The 19,631-nt window shown below is 39.9% G+C and overlaps 1 protein-coding gene and 1 long non-coding RNA gene across 2 annotated transcripts in view; one reads left to right on the top strand and one right to left on the bottom strand.

Annotated features, from left to right (window-relative positions):
- Positions 1 to 17,955, bottom strand: part of Ufl1 (UFM1 specific ligase 1) — a 54,325-nt gene extending 36,370 nt beyond the window's left edge. Inside the window, exons 1-3 of the mRNA XM_019051545.2 lie at positions 17,754 to 17,955; positions 16,647 to 16,792; positions 1,293 to 1,531 (exon numbers count right to left, since the gene is read on the bottom strand). Coding sequence (XP_018907090.1) covers positions 1,293 to 1,531; positions 16,647 to 16,792; positions 17,754 to 17,833 — 465 coding nt within the window. The 5' untranslated portion in view covers positions 17,834 to 17,955. The remainder of the gene's footprint in view (positions 1 to 1,292; positions 1,532 to 16,646; positions 16,793 to 17,753) is intronic.
- LOC140223882 (uncharacterized) lies at positions 1,538 to 7,913 on the top strand. Its single transcript, XR_011899176.1, has 2 exons — positions 1,538 to 6,239; positions 7,572 to 7,913. It is a non-coding gene; the product is annotated as an uncharacterized lncRNA (long non-coding RNA).
- Positions 17,956 to 19,631: the final 1,676 nt, after the last annotated feature.

Genomic DNA, 19,631 nt, shown 5'->3' with positions numbered 1-19,631 from the left:
TAAATGGGTCTGTTACAAACTTGGGCAAGAGGGAAGAGAACACACGGAAAAAAAAAGAATTGCTGATTCAGCAATTCAATTGCTAAAAGCAGTGAGTGCAATGTTTCAATGTAGATTTTACAACACAAAAATGCTACTTTAACCACATTGTAAACTAATTTAACCACAGGGGTGGTTAAAGTAGCATTTTTGTGTTGTAAAATCTACATTGAAACTCACTGCTTTTAGCAATTGAATTGCTGAATCAGCAATTCTTTTTTTTTTCCGTGCAGTTATCACATAAGAATTAAAGCTTCAAAGGACCCCGCACACCTCTTATGGGAAGCTGCACCACGAAGAATTGCCTTCTGACTTATGTATTTCGATTCTCCTCAAGATGCTGATCAAAAGTTATAATTGCGCCAACTTTCTATGATGCACCGTTTTCGCAAAAAACCTATGAGAAGATTCAATTATTCGGTGATAAAAAGCCAGAAAGATTTCTCATTTCAGTGCTCGATTGACAAGCGGCTGTGTGTCAACAAGGAAATCATGGGGACTCCCGCACCGAGCGGCAGTCTTATCTCGGATTCCGCACGCCGTTTTGCTCGACCACCATCCAAATCAGATTCTTGAGGAGCATAAGAAGAGGAAAGTCTGAACGTCTACCGGGCGAGTGCGGGAGGGAGATAGCCCCTGAGTCGGCAAGTACAGATAAGAAGACGGACACATGCTACATTTTTTTCTTATTCACATCGGGCCTGTTCTCAAATGCTTTATTCTTTTTTATTCATAGTCGCCGAATAATTGAATCTTCTCATAGGTTTTTTGCGAAAACGGTGCATCGTAGAAAGTTGGCGCAATTATAACTTTTGATCAGCATCTTGAGGAGAATCGAAATACATAAGTCAGAAGGCAATTCTTCGTGGTGCAGCTTCCCATAAGAGGTGTGCGGGGTCCTTTACGACAAATACATAAAAAAAACTGAAAAATAGCCCTTTTTCAGCCAATCTCTGAGATTCTCTAAATTGGCCTTGAAAGAGACCCCAAAATAAGACAAGACTCCGGTGGAAATTTTACTTTTTTTTCTTAAATTTTAATAGGTATAAGAACCGTTGTGGAAATACAATGGCGCAATGTTGATGTTTTTAACCTTAATTTTAGCACTATCGTTGAGGAAATACTTACATGGAGACACGAAAGTAAGTACCTGTGGTAGGCTACCTAATTTCGTGGAAGCAAAATAAGTAAGAAGGTTTTTCTACTTACAAAAAAAAATTCTGCCGCTTATCTTGAATTAAGTTCTTACTTACATTTTGTAAGAAATCTGCAGGCAGGTCATAAATTTTGATCAATTCGTTGATATTCAAAATACCCTGCTGATCAAGTTTGTCACTTATTTCTTCACTTAGTTTGTTCATGTAGGACTGATCCAGCAAATGACCCATCAATACTTTACAATCATCTCGACCTTCCAAAAGAGGAAGCTGAGCATTGATCACATTAATATCCACATTCAGGAGATGCACCAACTCAATCAGCGGTATTCTTCCTGGGAAAGAGAGAAAGCAAATGAAATTAGAAAATTCCAAGCAAGGTCTGGGTTCAAAAAATGCAGAGTATTCTCCTATCCCTGGTCTGCGTTGTGTTTGAGTCAAATAAACATGAAAATCTTTTAGATAGAATTAGAGTACATGTATAGCGAGAGTATAGACAGATGTGAAACTCCGAAAATCCATCAGGCCTTCACCGATGCCTCTGCGAATAAAGTTAGGGCTCAGAAATGCAGCCAACCTATGAATTTCAATTATCCAGAGCGATTTATTAATACAATTGTTACGAACCATCGTTTATAAAGCACGTATTTGACTTAGTTTATGCATAAATTTACTCATTTTTGTGGAAGAACGCTCATTTATGAACTTTCTTAGCCATCTTCGTTAGAATTGGAATCTACAGACTGGCAGTGAAATTTTGTGCGTTAGAAGTTGGTTAGAAGGGTGGCTGCACTTCTGGGCCCTAAGCCCTCCAAGAAGCGATCTGTCCATACTCTCGCTATACAGGTACTCTAGACAGAATGCTACTGTGTCTACCTAAACCATTGTCGCCGATATTTAGATTAGCTATGTTTATGCGAGCCTCATAACCTAACTTCAATCGAAACCTGAGTTTGAAACCAAGGTTCAAATCACGGCATAAACGATACGGAACTAACGAAATGTAGGTTTCCGAAATTTGTGTTTGAAACCTTATTTTACACTAAAGACTAGGTTTTCGCACTCCGCATAAACGAACCGGAGGTTGAAATTAGTTGAAATTCGACTTCAAATGCGATTTTCAGGTGCGCGATCGGCAATATGGCGGATTCATTATCATAACGCTCGTAAACAACTGGTGCTTATCCCACGATTTAGCTTTAATTTTGCCATTATTCAACATTTTTTACAATCATAATTTTACTATAATTGTTGCTTAAGCACTTTTACGTGATTCCCCTTCAGTTATATGTGGCTTATTTATCCTTATTTAGCTAAACGTAGGACGTTATTTTCTAGTGAAGGTGTTTAGTGTCAGATGGAATCCAGGCTTTTTACTGCTTTTTCAGATTATTCTTGCAACTCTAATCAACATTTTATGACTACAGAAGCAAAGCAAGCAAAGAGCTTTACAGGCTACAATTGAGTAATAGCCTTACCTACGAGTTCATCATTTGCGGAGAACTTTTTTACTGTATCCACACGATTTGCCTAGGATTTCAAGATAAGGCACCATGCTTCCCTTTAAGTAGTGCACCGAATTTTTTTCATTTCATTCTACCGATTAAATCTGAAATCTGATCCAATCAGAGCTGTGTAGCTCTTGAATTTGTGTGGTATCCATGTATCTATTTCCTGGTTGTCCTACTGAAAGTGAGAGATCAGCCACAACCGTGACCTGCTGACTTATTTCTTTGATCCAATCTCTTGTAAATGATGACTCAAATTCTGAGGCCATCATTTATTGAAACTAGTTCAAAGTTATTGCTCCAAAGTATCGTCACTCTTCTCATACTGAGGCAGAAGGAAGGAGATTTTTTGGTGAGTGCTCTGTTATCCAAGATTTGCAATTTGAGATAAGAATACGGTTTTTATTGAGGCGTGAAACAATTTTTGGTCGTTGAATCACTAGTCATAATTGAGCCTTGGCGTTAGAGATCCATCTATTGTGGAAAGTGGCTCTGCCTGTGCAAAAATATCTTGTGACAGCAGTGAATGTTAGTAAATGCGCTTTACAGGTAGACTGAAAGCCCCATATTCCAATCTACCCGAATAATTAAATTCAAAAGCATTTTTGAATTGAGCTCATATCGAATCTCAATGGGAGAATAATATACAGTCCAAGCGAAAGAATATCAATGGTAAGGTTGGGTTTGTGTCTTAGGTTAGTGAAATGCAATGGCAGGTTCTGAAATCTTGTTTGTCAGTTGCTCTTTACATGAGTCACCTTTGAAAATCACGTTTAAGGAAAAAAACACATAGGTAGGCAAACAGTAGTAGGTAGCTTGCCTATTTTCTTCCTGTCTTGCTCATGGACTCGGAGAGCAGTGGGAAAGAGGGGTGAGAAACAGGATTTCAGCGCGTGTCTCTGGGAATGTGGAAATTTAAAATTTGTGAAGCGTCATCAGTTTGTTAAGATTGTCACCGTCCGTTGCCTCAAGAGGATTTAGACGCTTCTGCTTCAGCGATACATTGTTGACCTATCAATATCCGCTTATTTTGATCATATTTTGAAGGAGCGATTCCCATAAGTATTCCCGATTAGTTATTTGTTTCACTACAATAATGGCAGACATACAATCTTTACGACACCATGGAGTGAAGGTGTGGTGCTTTACTGGATTAGCACTCCTACACTTTCAATGCCTATATCTACCTATTGTCAGATCATTAGAAGCTCAATAAACAACATGATGAATTTCTGCGCCTGCCACAATTATTTTTAACATCAATAAAATTACCTATGGCAACTTTTCTGAGCTCAGAATATAAGCTCGAGCATGATTTAAAGGGTTGTTGAGATTACTTAGGTATTCATTCAATTTTTAAATATGAACGTAAAATGATTAAAAATCCACTGTCATTTTTCCAACTGTTGCTCAGAAAGTCAGTAAAGGCTTTTTCAGTGAAGATGAAGCCTCCGCTTATATATTGCGGAAAAATTGTGGAACATATACGGGATAAAAGAGTAATAATAATTTTATTGAATCAATTCATAGTGAAAAAATTAAGTATAGCTTGTGAAAATGGCGCCAACGCATGAAATTCAAGTTCAATCGAAAATATGCGCATAAACAGCGCCAGAATCGGAAAGTTTGATTTCCCGCGAAAGTCGGGTTACAGCGCCCGCATAAACCCGACGGCGAAAACTAGCATTACAAACTCGGGTTTCGTGAAACCTCGGTTTCGAGCCTCGCATAAACGTAGCTAGTTAGTTATAGATATTTATTTTCAACAATTTAAAGAACCCTGCACAGAGCATGGGCTCAGCGGCTCTCTATGAAAGTTGATGAAACTTTAATAGATTGTTATAAAGTTCATAATTAAGGGAAAGCCAAAAAATTAGCTCACTTTTACGAGTAGAAGCTGAGATATTCGCGATTGAACCCGGACTATTTTCTGTGCGGCGGAGGTAAATGGGCGCTCCGCGTCGCTGTCGCCTTACCTTGCTCGAGCACTTCGGCCAGGAAACCCCCTCTCCCCACCAGGTAGCTACGATGTCGCATTGTTTACACTCACAAGGGGAACTTACGGACCTGCCGCCTCCGATTGGGCTGAATTTTTTTTTACAGACTCTATGGACCAATTCTAGAGGTTAAGTTGAGCCGTTTTCCCGAATGCGCATAAGGAAGGGCGTTAAAAATTCCCAAAAGTTGCGTTTTCGGCGTGTGATTTGGTCGTGCGGCGCGTGGCAACACTGAAGCAGCCTCTTGTACCGCTTTATCGGCCTGAAGGTTTCAGCGGAGTCCGGAGCCCTACTGCACACGTACTGGTTCCAAGATAGTGATGTCCCGGGTTCGATCCTCGACTTTTTATTTTCCGCATGATCACGTAACATTTTATTTTTAATTCTTCATCCGCATTTATAAATCAAGCAGTTCCGATCACTATCCCCCCCCCCCCTCATTTTACGTACATTTTCCCCCGATATTTATTCACATTGGCCACATATAATCGTATGAAACTTAATTGATATAAATTAATGAATTAAAAAGCAAAAGAAAACCTTATTTGTTACTAAATTATCTCCCAATGTTTTCCTGGAAAAATGTTTAATGTGTAAATAAATCGAAAAGCAACCCCAAACCCATGTGCACGCAAGGGTCACCAAGAAACACATTATTTTAGCCCTTTGCTTTTTAATTCATTAATTTATATCAATGAAGTTTCATACGATTATATGTGGCCAATGTGAATAAATATCGGGGGAAAATGTACGTAAAATGAGGGGGGGGGGGGGGATAGTGATCGGAACTGCTTGATTTATAAATGCGGATGAAGAATTAAAAATAAAATGTTACGTGATCATGCGGAAAATAAAAAGTCGAGGATCGAACCCGGGACATCACTATCTTGGAACCAGTACGTGTGCAGTAGGGCTCCGGACTCCGCTGAAACCTTCAGGCCGATAAAGCGGTACAAGAGGCTGCTTCAGTGTTGCCACGCGCCGCACGACCAAATCACACGCCGAAAACGCAACTTTTGGGAATTTTTAACGCCCTTCCTTATGCGCATTCGGGAAAACGGCTCAACTTAACCTCTAGAATTGGTCCATAGAGTCTGTAAAAAAAAATTCAGCCCAATCGGAGGCGGCAGGTCCGTAAGTTCCCCTTGTGAGTGTAAACAATGCGACATCGTAGCTACCTGGTGGGGAGAGGGGGTTTCCTGGCCGAAGTGCTCGAGCAAGATAAGGCGACAGCGACGCACATTGGTTCCAGAGCCCGATTTAGGCGACATTAATTCGAAAAATTGACTTTTAATAAAAATGAAAAATGGCACCACTGGTCGATACTACATACTCTGGAGAGTATCTCGGCCAAATATCATGATGATTGGATGAGTGATAAGAAAATTATAAGCTTCCAAAGGTAAGCGCGCAGGTCGTCTTTCTGCAGTTCATACCAGTTTCCTCGGTTATCACAGTGAAGTGATTTTTATATGTGAGGTTCGTCGCCATTTTCGGCACAAAAACACAGTTTTTAAAAAGGAATCCTAAAATTGAAGGTAAGTTTAAGGTTTACCATGTTGAAATCATATCTTTAGATTAAGTCTACAGCTTTAGATAAACCCTTAGACATAACGCTATTTTACGTGATTTTCACGTATTTTTCCACATAAATGGCTGGATTTAACTACTTTGTCACCCTCCGACACCTTTTAAACGGCCATTTCTAGTTACTACTAATCCTAGGCATGATGTAGATATAAATATCTTTTGCCAGTTTTTGCCGGTTTTTTAAATACAGCCTTTTAAACGTCGCCCGCTCGGTTCTCGTGAGAATTGGATATATCACATTACGGGTTGGTGATACCGTTCTACCTTTCTAGCAATGATATAAAACTATTTTTTTCTTTGATATTCACTTAGAGAGGAGTCTATTCACTTGGTTTTTCAAAACAATCATGGCAAATACAATTTTTTAGGGGCCGCAAAACACTGATTAGACGTTTAATGTTGGTGCTAAAAATGATCTGATACGCCCTTAGTGGCTGAAAATAACTACTTTGTCACCCTCCGACACCTTTTAAACGGCCATTTCTAGTTACTACTAGTCCTAGGCATGATGTAGATACAAATATCTTTTGCCAGTTTTTGCCGGTTTTTTAAATACAGCCTTTTAAAGGTCGCCCGCTCGGTTCTCGTGAGAATTGGATATATCACATTACGGGTTGGTGATACCGTTCTACCTTTCTAGCAATGATATAAAACTATTTTTTTCTTTGATATTCACTTAGAGAGGAGTCTATTCACTTGGTTTTTCAAAACAATCATGGCAAATACAATTTTTTAGGGGCCGCAAAACACTGATTAGACGTTTAATGTTGGTGCTAAAAATGATCTGATACGCCCTTAGTGGCTAAAAATAACTACTTTGTCACCCTCCGACACCTTTTAAACGGCCATTTCTAGTTACTACTAGTCCTAGGCATGATGTAGATACAAATATCTTTTGCCAGTTTTTGCCGGTTTTTTAAATACAGCCTTTTAAAGGTCGCCCTCTCGGTTCTCGTGAGAATTGGATATATCACATTACAGGTTGGTGATACCGTTCTACCTTTCTAGCAATGATATAAAACTATTTTTTTCTTTGATATTCACTTAGAGAGGAGTCTATTCACTTGGTTTTTCAAAACAATCATGGCAAATAAAATTTCAAAAAAAAAAAAAAAAAAAAAAATTGCTAAAATTATCGATTCATAGTAAATTATTGTGTAGTGTTTCCTTTTCGTTGATTATTATATGCCCGGAAGTAAGGGCTTTTCCATTTTATTATTCAGCAAAGACTTCATTTCTTTTTCTTATCATGATTTCTTTGTTCTTTCTTGTTGTTACAGGTTTGAGAGCCTCCAACCAGACATCACAAGTTCAAAACTCCTAATTAATTCAATGAAATAACAAAAACAGTAATAAAATCACAAAAGCTGCGACTTTCACCTACTTTTTTTGGCATATCATTGTCTGAATCTATAACATGTTATAATTACTCGCAAGAATATTCACCTCCTCTCGTAGCCAGTGAAATTTTTCTTTCAATGTAATTTTTTGCGACTTATTTTGATTGCTAAATGTGTTCATGATGTTAATTATTCATCAAATTTATATGCGATTTAGTTGTTGTACATTTTAATATACATGAATTTTAAATTTGAATATATTTCTTGAATTTCGGACGAAAACTGACTCTTGCTCTTCTTGATTATTCGTAGGTACTTCAAAAAAAAAAATACAAAATACATTACAACCTCTTTAATTTAAAAAAACAACGGACCAGTGTCCGACACGTTCAATGCCTTTTCTCCCTGTCCAATAGTATTATTAGGACGATTTTTACTTTATTTTCATCCTGCCATTTATTATACCTCAAAATTATGGAAGTAGATTCCGAAAACAGATCGTGTCAATTGCATGCAGGTATACTTCGTTCAGTTACTCAACGTGGCAACCCCCCCTCCCTCCATTCTCAAAAAATCATCCAAAAATGAAGAATAGTAAAATCGTTGGTCGTTTTGGATGATTAATCATTAAATGAGTCAAATGTATTATAGCTCAAGCTCCAAGCCAAATTGTCAAATAATTATTCCGGTATTTGAGCGTGAATTTGCTATTTTTCGCAAAGAGCCGTATGCAAAAACGACATTTTTCACCCCCCCCACTAAAACTTATTCAAACTTCCTCTATCAGTTACTAATACTGGAGCGCTTCTTTCCCCAAATTTTCAGACCCCCAAAAAATTTTGGGGGGGCGCTAGGGGGGGTGGAAGTCAAAACCTGTGACCCTCGATATCTTTCGAACGAAACAAGATATTGAGGCCCGGTTTGGACGAAAAATCGTCTAAAATTGCGTACTTTAAGATGCTAAAGGTCAAAATCCCAAAATTAAAATTTTAACTTAACTTATGTGCTTTTTTTCAGTTTTTGAGGAAAAACAATTTCTTTTAAACAGATTAAACTGAAATTTCACATTTTTTGATTTGAACCAAAACCAGTTTTTTAAATTGTTCGTCTTTTTCCGCATCCAACAAGTGGTCGTATAAGCTGGGGAACCGAACGGTTCCGGAGTTATGATCGATTGAAGTTTCCGCTCAACGCGCGCCGACCGATTTTCGCGCGCAAAAAAGTCGGATTTGACTGTTATTAAATCAGATTTAATGTTCAAACTGAGCAAAATGCATTATTAGGGACTCTTGAGGGTCGCTGAGTCCAGAAATTACAGATACTTCCAAAAAATTCACGTTTTTAAAATTACAGCTCCGTGCAGGACCACTGAGCGGCCGGTCGGCGCTCAGTGGGCCTCTAAAATAGCGCTACGGAGCTGTAATTTTAAAAACGTGAATTTTTTGGAAGTATCTGTAATTTCTGGACTCAGCGACCCTCAAGAGTCCCTAATAATGCATTTTGCTCAGTTTGAACATTAAATCTGATTTAATAACAGTCAAATCCGACTTTTTTGCGCGCGAAAATCGGTCGGCGCGCGTTGAGCGGAAACTTCAATCGATCATAACTCCGGAACCGTTCGGTTCCCCAGCTTATACGACCACTCGTTGGATGCGGAAAAAGACGAACAATTTAAAAAACTGGTTTTGGTTCAAATCAAAAAATGTGAAATTTCAGTTTAATCTGTTTAAAAGAAATTGTTTTTCCTCAAAAACTGAAAAAAAGCACATACGTTAAGTTAAAAATTTAATTTTGGGATTTTGACCTTTAGAATCTTAAAGTACGCAATTTTAGACGATTTTTCGTCCAAACCGGGCCTCAATATCTTGTTTCGTTCGAAAGATATCGAGGGTCACAGGTTTTGACTTCCACCCCCCCCCCCCCTAGCGCCCCCCCAAAATTTTTTGGGAGTCTGAAAATTTGGGGAAAGAAGCGCTCCAGTATTAGTAACTGATAGACGAAGTTTGAATAAGTTTTGGTGGGGGGGCGAAAAATGTCGTTTTTGCATACGGCTCTTTACCATGTTTCAGTTAACGATGGAGTAAAACTGACTTCAGATTCGTGATCAGCGACCCAAAAAACATATAGAAGCATGTATTGCATGCCAACAAAAGTGATACTCTAATTAATGCCGCCTAGATCTGGCTCTGGAACCAATGTGCGACGCGGAGCGCCCATTTACCTCCGCCGCACAGAAAATAGTCCGGGTTCAATCGCGAATATCTCAGCTTCTACTCGTAAAAGTGAGCTAATTTTTCGGCTTTCCCGTAATTATGAACTTTATAACAATCTATTAAAGTTTCATCAACTTTCATCGAGAGCCGCTGAGCCCATGCTCTGTGCGGGGTTCTTTACATGGGTACTAAGTAAAACAATGCCATATGCCTAAAGAATACTTGAGTGGCATATGTTACAAAACCAAAGAGAATAGGATAAAGAGAAAGAATAAACTTAACACTAGTTGGCATAGCCTGACAGAACACAAAAATATTTTTAAGGCTCAAAAAGAAAAATTTCAGACAAAAAAGAAAATAGTGAATGCAGAAGAAAGAGAAAGTCTGATTAACTAACTGGAAGTCATGCTAATAAATGAAGATGAAACTGAACAGAATTTAGAGAAATAAAGGGCTCTCTCTCCGGGCTCTAGCTACTTGACTTAAGCAAACTGAAATACCTAGTGCAATCACTATATAGTGCAATAATGCACTCTTTATGAGGGGGAACGGCTGACATTGAAAAGAGTTAGGTAATACATGGTGTCAGATAAGGAAAGCTAAGTTGGTCTAGGAATGTGACATTAGAAACAAGGACCCATCCCGCCTTTAGGGTAAATTTTAAAGTCCGAAATTTAAAGCATTTCTAGGTTGATTTTTCACGGATTCTGGGTGCTCAAAAAACACCTAAAAACACCACATCCTTGTGGGGATGTGTACCACGATCAATTTTTAATTTTTTCACAAAAATTAAAAACTGTTTTTAATTCGTCTATGGATGCTGATCAAAAGTCATCAATGCGCCAACTTTCTACAAGGCACCGTTTCTGCACAAAATTGCCGGAAAATTTTCAATAATTCCTCGCATAAATGAAGGTAGCGCAGTACTCAAGTACGATTTGGGTTGGTTAGGTGCGTGTAAATCTCTTAAACAGGAAAATTGATCAGCATCCGAGCGACAGTCTTATTTCAGATTCCACACGCCTTTTCGTTTCACCATCCAAATCAGTTTCTTTCTCTCTCTCCCACTCGACTGTTCTTACGAGACAGACATGCACTACGTTTTAATTTCAGCCGGCCTGTCCTGTAAATTACCGAAACTTCATAAGTGTATTGTGCAAGAACGATGGCTTAAGGACAGTTGGTGCAATGATGACTTTAGATCAGCATCCATTGACGAATTTAAAACAATAAATAAAATTAAAAATTTATCGTGGTACACATCCCCATAAGGAGTGTACAGAGTCTTTTCCAATGACATCAAGGGACTCAGTTCTTTGAATTTATGTGATAAAAATAAATTGTACAACTAGCCCATGAAAGTAATTGTTCCTCATTAATAGAAGATGATAAGTTGAGCTAGCACTCTTCCCCTATCCCTGTTCAGCGCTGTAATTTACTGCTATTCTTACGGGGAATAGTATCTTTGACCGAGGTGAAACTGTTTTTCATGAATTGTGTTTTTGGTTCAATTTAAACGGTCTTTTTGTAAATGAATTAAAAACACTTGCACTTCTCTTTAACCGTGGTGTTGCTTATGATCCTGAGTCCATTTCTATTCCAGAATCTGGGCTATTTTCTCCTTTTACTATCAGTCATAAGAATAATGTTTTAGGGATACTTGTAGACGCTAAGCTGAGGTGGATCCCTCATACAAATAACGTTATAAGTAAAATTCAATGCTACAAATGGGCTATAAGAAATCTTGTTAAATCTATATCTTTTGAGAGTGCCCATTTCACCATGCACATTTCTTGTCCCATGTTCACTATGGCATCATCCTCTGGGGCAGAAGTAGTGGTGCAGAGTCTGTATTCATTGAACAAAAGAAAGTTATTCGTATTATGTTTAATAAACCTTTCAACCATCCCTGTAAGCAGCTTTTTAAAGATCATGGACTATTCACTCAACCATCTCTCTATATTTTCCAAAGTATTAAATATGCCATTGATAATGCTCTAATTACACCAACTGATCTGATTCCAAAGCATCATTATAATTCTTGGCGTAACAGTATTAAAAACATCAAAACATCTCTGAAAGTCTCTGAATCCAACATAAAATTCTCATCGATTCAGTTTTTCAACGCACTACCCCTAAACTTAAGGCTTTTGTTCAAAAATGCAGACTTTTCATCTTTTCTACAGAGTTTTAAGCAGCTCTTCCTTCATGAGGCATTTTATTCTAACAATGAATTCCTAATGTAATTGTATTGTAATGTAAATGAATTCTTAATGTATGTAAATGATGTGGATCACAGCTGTCCCTTGGCCAATCTAAACCAAGTAAAGATTATTATTCTTATTTTTTTTTTTTTTTTTTCCTAACTCGGAAGAGGGAACACTTCCGGTACAAGTATTACTGACGGGCGACAGGCCAAAGTCAGCAACACATACTATCTTGCTTGAGTAAAAAGTGAATGTTATTTTATAGTAAAATTAAATAATTTAAAAAAAAATTAAATTTTAAGTGAAATCAAAAAATTACTCGATATTAAGAAACGACCTGACAATACTTGACGTGCTTATGACGACGGACTTCTGCATTGAATGAAGCAGGTAACTATCTATTCCAAGGTCTCGAAGATGTTGAACTAAACTTTTTGGAACTATCCCCGTTACTGACATTATAAGGGGCTTGATGCAAACAATGTTCAGGTTCCATTATCGCTTCATTTCTGCAGCTAAGGGCAGATATTTTACCATCTTTTCTTGATACTTCAGCTCCAAGTTATGATTATTAGGGATGCTAATATCAATGATGTAAGTGGTGCGATCTCGCTTATCTACAAGCACTATGTCCGGCCTGTTTGCCATAATGGTTTTATCGATAAGATCGGGTTATCCCAATAGAGCCGGAAGCGCTGATTTTCCAGGACTGTGGCTGGGCAATATTTGTAGTAGGGTTCAGCAGTATCACATAGTTTTCGATCCTTGGCCAGCGCTAGATGTATAATTTTAGCCATGTTGTTATGCCGCTCGGTATATTCCTTCCCCGCAAGCAATGCGCAACCAGATGTAATGTGATCTATTGTCTCGGATGTAGCGTTACACTTCCTACACTTATCGCTCTTGATCTTCTCCTTCAGTATATACCTCTTGTAATTCCTGGTACTGATCACTTGGTCTTGTATTGCGAGAACAAATCCTTCCGTTTCTGGATACAGCTGCCCTTTCGATACCCACAAGAAAGACTTTCCTTCACTAACATGATCCTGCGCAACTGAATGATAAAAGCGTCCATGCAGCGGCTTGGAGGCCCATGCTTCTAACTGGCCAGCAACTGGGTCTGAGGGTTGTTCTTCATTCAAATCGTGACAAGCAAGGCGCAAAGGCGTGTAGGATTTGTCTATGGTATTTACTGCAGCGTGCAAAGGGCTGTCGTTTCTACTGAGGAAGTAATTTCGCAGGTTACGGACTTGGCTGTGGCAGACCTCCTTCACATCAAGGATACCTCTTCCTTCCTGTTTGCGGGGGATGTGTATTCTCTCCTTCGCGACACTTGGGTGATGCTTATTCCACTTGGTCATCAAGGTTCTGACTTTCCTATTAAGCCCCTCAAGCTCCGTGTCAGACCACGGGACAATGCCAAATGAGTAGGCTAACGCAGGAATGGCGAAGGTGTTGATTGCCTTGGTCGTATGTTTCGAGTTTAGAGAGGTCTTAAGTATCGCACTCAGCCGATCAACGAAGGTGTTAACCAGGTGCTCTTAGACTCTCACCTTCTGGATGGAAGAATTCTGCCACATTCCAAGGTAGGTATTTATAAGCATCTTCCATTGTCAAGCTGTTGATGACGTCACCAGAATTGGTCACAAAATCATCCTCCTGCACTATGACGCGGTTTTCTATATGGAGCGTCGCGCATTTAGGTACTCCAAGCATCATGCCAATATCATCACTGACCTCTTCAATCACCTTGAAAAGTTGATGCAACTGGTCTCTTTGGGATGCATAGATCTTAATATCATCCAAGTAGGCTAGGTGGTTGATGATGTGGAGTACTTGTCTGTTCCGACGAAGAGGGAACCCTACCTTCATCTCTCGAATGCAATTTGAGAGGGGGTTGAGGCCTAAACAGAACCACAATGCACTAAGACTGTCACCTTGAAAAATACCTCGCAGGATGTGGATGACCTCAGTTTCCAATTCACTCGCCGATCCTTGAATTATGATTCTGGTGCGCCAAGATGCCAAAATGCTCTTCAGGAAATGAACAATGACAGGATGGATTCGGTAGATATTTAAAACGTGAATTAGCCAGCTGTGCGGCATTGAATCAAAAGCTTTTTTGTAGTCGATGTAACCCACATGTAAGTTACGACGTTCCTTTACAGCCTGCTTGAGCACAACCGAATCGATTATTAACAGCTCTTTGCACCCGAAGCTTCCCTTGCGACACCCTTTCTGCTCTTCACATAAATTTTCCACTTAGCTACATGTCTCCCAATTACTCGGGTTACAATGGATGTGGGTCATCATCGTCATCGTCGTCGTCGTCGTCGTGCTGCCTACTCCTTCTGGGAGTTTCGTTGGTTTGAGGTGTGTCTGGCGTTGACTCTGATTCCCTGGAGTCAGTTGGATCATTCCGTCTCGACGGGCGGTTCTCGTCGTTTGTGGCATCACCTGATGAGCTTTCAGTTGTGTGTTGGTCAGTGGGTGCCTCTATGGTGGAGTGAACATCGTCTTTAATTTCTTGAAGCTGTTGTTCGGTTAGTTTTTTCTTGTTCTCGATGTATCTTCGTTGCGTGGCTAGCTTATTAGCGTTGAGATGCAGGCGGGCATTAGGGTTTCGTTGCCTCCATAGCTCGTAGGTGGCCTTTATGTTGTGGATGCCCGTGTTTTCCTTAACAAACCAATGGCACCATATGACTTCTTTGTACTCCTCTTCGGTCCATTGTACTCTCTGGGTGTGGTTGGCTGCATTATTCATTGTGGTAGGGGAGTTTTGGTTGTTATTGGTATTTTGGGTTTTTCTGGTGACACCCGGTTCACATTGTGTTGCTAGGTTTGCGGCTACATCAGCTTTGATTTCTTCAATTTGTGCCTCACTTAGTTTTTGTTTTTTCGCAATGAATCGTCTTTGTGTGGCGAGCTTGTTTGCATCGATATGCGGGCGGGTGTTCGGATTCCTTTTTCTCCAGAGGTCATAGTTGGCGTTTATATTGCAGCTTTGAGTGCTCTCTTTGATGTACCAGTAGCACCATATTATTTCTTTATACTCTTCTGTGGTCCACTTCACTCGCTCTGTTGCTTGCTTACGCTGTGCGTTTGTGTTCTTACCGGCCGGGCTAGTTGGTGGTGGGCTTTGGGCCTGTGGTGTTTGATTCAGCTGATTCTGTTGTTTCTGCGTTCTTTTCCGTGTTGTCCCAGAGACCTGAGTCAATTCTTCTGCATTATCAACGGTTCGGTCGGTTTTTCCTTTGCAGTTTTGGGTTTTTCTTGTTTTAGAGCTGCGCGTTTCCATATTTGTTCCCACGAGTAAGATGAGTATTTAAGAGGGTCCACCCATAACCTCTTTCCGGGTAAGGCTATATTAACTCTAGGAGGGCGCCTGGTATCCCAGGGCTCCGTAGGTCGACACCAGCATAAGCGCCCTGGTGCCAAGGGACCCCATGGGCACGGTTCGCATAACACCCCGGGTTGGGCTTTTCATTAAGTACTCCTTGGCACATAGAGTGTGCGTCCAGAGTAACTCGGGAAAGGAGGTGCGTCAATACCCCAGACCATAGGCAGTCCTCCCTGCAGATTTATTATTATTATTATTATTATTATTTTTTTTATTATTATTATTAAGATTATTATTATTATTATTTTTCATGTTCACTGCTGTCACCAGCTTTGCTGGGTTGCTTTAAGCCCTCACACATGGCTAACAATGCTCCTAGGTATGAGGGCTGTTTGTGGTTTGGGTGGCCGGGTGGTGATTATTTCACTCCCCCTTGGAGGATGGCTCGTCACGGACTAGGATACCTGTTTTAGGAACCGGGGCAGGGTAGGTGTCTGGAGGACGCATGCCTAGAGGTTTCTGTCCAGAGGTGGTAGGGGGTAGGGGTGTTTTTGGTGTGTGGGAACGTTCTAGGTGTATTCGCGCTGCTCCACCTAGCTTAAGACCTTCCGGAGGATTCTGACAGTGCCTAACACAGCAGATTCCTGGGCCAATACTAGCGAATGTTTCCCAGGGATTTCGTTCTTCAGTTTAGTCCAAAATTATTATTATTTATGCAATAAAAAGAAATTGTGTAACCAGCTTCTTAATTAGTTTTAATAAAGAAAAGATGATAAAATTAGCCCTCTTATTCCCATTCTTTGTTAAGCCACCTTAATCAACTTGGTTGACAGACATTGAAGATTGATTGGACTGCGTTAAACAGAAAGGAACCAAGCCACATCAGCTGTTGTCAACTTTGATTTGGCAATTAAATTTCTTACATGAAAACAGTTGTGCAGATTTTCGTGCAAATTTTAAAGAATTTTCTCCATGGTACCAAGCAAATTCCTTAAAATTTTCAAAGAAATCCACACAGACTTTCTCTCGTAAAAACTTAAATTGCCCGATTAAATTTGGCAATAGCTGATGTGGCTAGGTTCCTTTCTGTTAAACGCGGTCCGATTGTCAGAGGACGTGGCAAATTCCTGTGATAAAATTAGAAACTGCAATTGCAATTGATTTTTGTTCCAGAGAACTTTCTGCCCACATACCATTATGTAACATTAAAGTTAATTTTTTTATTATCTATCAGAAGAAAATACCAATTCCTTACCTCCATGAACGCACAGGTCATCTTTGATCTCTTTCTGAACTTGTTGCGGAGTAACATACTCTTTGCCATCAGTAGTAAAAACTACGTCTAACAATTTGCATTCCACAAGTTTGTTGACAATCTCAATACAATTTCGCTCCGAAAGTCTAGTGAGACATAAAAGAAAAAAATTAGGAATCAATTAAAACATTGAGCGTAATACCAGTTTTACTACGTTGAAATAATGATATACTAAGGGGAATTTTCCAAGGAGATTGGTTATCCCCATTCCTGATTTGCATGGCTGATTCCTCTTTCGTTTCTGACGGCCAGCACAACCAGATCTCTGTGAGCTCCATATCAAAGCAGGGTCATTCCATACCAACTGATCTGACAGAGACACCATCCATCTCCGATTGGTATAATTTATTAGGCGCAAAGCAGTATAAAAAAAATTGACAAATACAAAGTTGCGACTTCCTTGACCTATCTGGGGACGAGATAAATTTTTGATGCCTTAAACCGGTTCAGCACAGATATTGAGTGAGAAAAATGGGGAAACGCATTTCTCTCAGTTAAACCTAAATCAATTTCTTAGTCTACAAATTTGACATGACACGACACGTCATCTTGCAGAGTGCACTGAAAAATCCCAAAAACAGAGTTTAACAACAATTTTCTTAGCGGTCAAGGTTTGGGCGCTATTTTCGTTTCTGAACGGCCAAAGGCTATTTCTTACCAGCAAATTGCTGTTTGGCCAGCGTGTGTTTCAAACACTGGTACCTTTAATTCATTCTGTGATAGGAGACTGAACCAATATCATGGATTGAAATGTTCCTCACAGAGAGAGGAAAAGTCAGTGAACTTTTCAAGAGATGATGTTCAGCAGTTTCCTATTTGGAAAATTGAGTGTAGCAGGAAGTTTGTGAAGCTGCAAACTGAAGTATGCATTTTTACAGTTCAAATTGCTATCAGGCAGGTCTTCTCGCGTATGCTGCTTTCCAATAGAACTTTTTGATTAAACAACTAGTATGATAACATGATATGTGTCTACAATGAACATATGTTTACTTGGAGATAGAACGGCATGGGCACATTCGAATAATTTTTCAGTACTTCATTTCTTACTTTTGAACTGCAGAAGTAAGTTGAGCCCGTTGAAAATCAGCTGCCAAACGCTTGACTTCTTCCCATTCATGCACTGACATTTTCACTTTGGATTGAGGTAGAATTTCCCAGATAGAACTTGCTTTATTTACATGCCCGATGCCGCAGCCGCTGTCACGTTGTCACTTCCATAGAGTAGTAATAAAGCTCAAGGCGGATAAAGAATGGTGGTCGCATTTCGATTTTGGCCGCCATCTTGAAGCGTTGTGACGTCAGGAGGGTACGGGTTTTGCCGTGCAATCCCATAGAGTACATAGAGTCGTAATGTAAATGGGAGAGCTGGCGCCATGTTCTGCTCGACGAATTCCGAGCCCGGTGTGCGCCGAGTTCGGGTCGCTTTTTCGATACATTTTCGATCCAAAATGGCGGTGTGGAATACATGGTAATTCCTATCTCCGTTGTTGTTGTTGTTGTTGTCATCGGATGACCGGGTACCTGTGTATCGCAAACAATCGATTATGTATCGAAAAAGTGACCCGGCGTCACACAGGAGTCTCGGAATTCGGGACATGGAAAATGCTTAAAAGTGGCGCCAGCTCTCCCAATTACATTACGACTCTATGTACTCTATGTGCAATCCTAAGCCCTTTCCACACGTTGCAAGTTTTGCTGCAAGTGAGCCGAAAGTGGGAGTCATCACTCATCGATGATCGTGAAATTTGCGGGCGGGACGCAAATTTCACGATCATCGATGAGTGATGACTCCCACTTTCGGCTCACTTGCAGCAAAACTTGCAACGTGTGGAAAGGGCTTTATGCAATCCGAGATTGAGTCGGCCCAAATCGAAAGGGGTTGAAAAACGCCAAAAATATACTTATTTTTCAAGAATTCAGCCGCCTTGTGTGTTATTTTTCAATCTTCGGCTTAACCTCACTTTTGGAACGGACGATGGATGAGTCGAGGTTCGGGGGGAAGGATCCTCTGAGTCGGCCAAGGCTCAATGGGTCTGTTGCACCTATTTTTTTTAATTCATTTTCTAATAAAGTGCATCATTCTGAGCTTCATGAATTTTTCTCAGAATTTTTGGACCCCCCAAACACCCCAAAAAAGCACCCAAAAGTTCAAAAAATTTTGGCGGGAAAATTTAAAACTACAAATGACGGGAGAGTGAAGCCATTTTGTGACGTCACAACCAATACCGAGTGAACAGATTGGCCCAGATATTCCGGACCACATTTCACCAAAAACTGCTGTTTGTCAAACCGCCGTCAACACCTACCAAGCGGCGAGTAGGCCTTCGGCCATGCTCGGCAATCTTCGTAGCCAATCAGGTTGCCGCTCGCTGCCCGTAATCTCGAAGAAGGTTCGGCTCCTACACCACCCTACACTTTTCGAATTGTGTATTTTGGCATTCGGCCTGATTCTCTTTTCCGTAATTAATAACAATAAAAAAATTCATTTAATCATTACTTAGCGGCACCTTGTCCAATTTGTGCCTAGTGCCTCTACAACTTTGCAAATTTGGACGTTACCTATTGAACATTTCATCCATTCCCTTTGAAATTACTTTGAATAAGTACACTTCACATATCACACGGGACTTTTATCCGCATATTTACTTGGCTTCATTCGCAAAGGATCTTTTAAGAAGTAAATTCTTTCGATAACTTATAGGGGATGGTCAAGTCACCAATTAGAGCCCGTCATTCCATGCCATTATTATTACAGGACTAGGTTTCTTACCTATAATTTGATGGGCACCGTGAGAATAATAGATAACCACAGTATTTGATCCGTGCCTTAAAAAATGAACTGCTGGTGGCAGAACCATCTTGGTGATGTTCATTAGGAATTTTAGACTTTCTTCTATTTTTTCAGCAGATGAACCATGGTAATAC

This window comes from Bemisia tabaci, chromosome 2, assembly GCF_918797505.1.
Source record: "Bemisia tabaci chromosome 2, PGI_BMITA_v3".
In the NCBI taxonomy this organism is placed as follows: domain Eukaryota; kingdom Metazoa; phylum Arthropoda; class Insecta; order Hemiptera; family Aleyrodidae; genus Bemisia; species Bemisia tabaci.
Note: the sequence above shows the minus strand (reverse complement) of the source record. Positions and strands in the feature narration are given on the sequence as shown.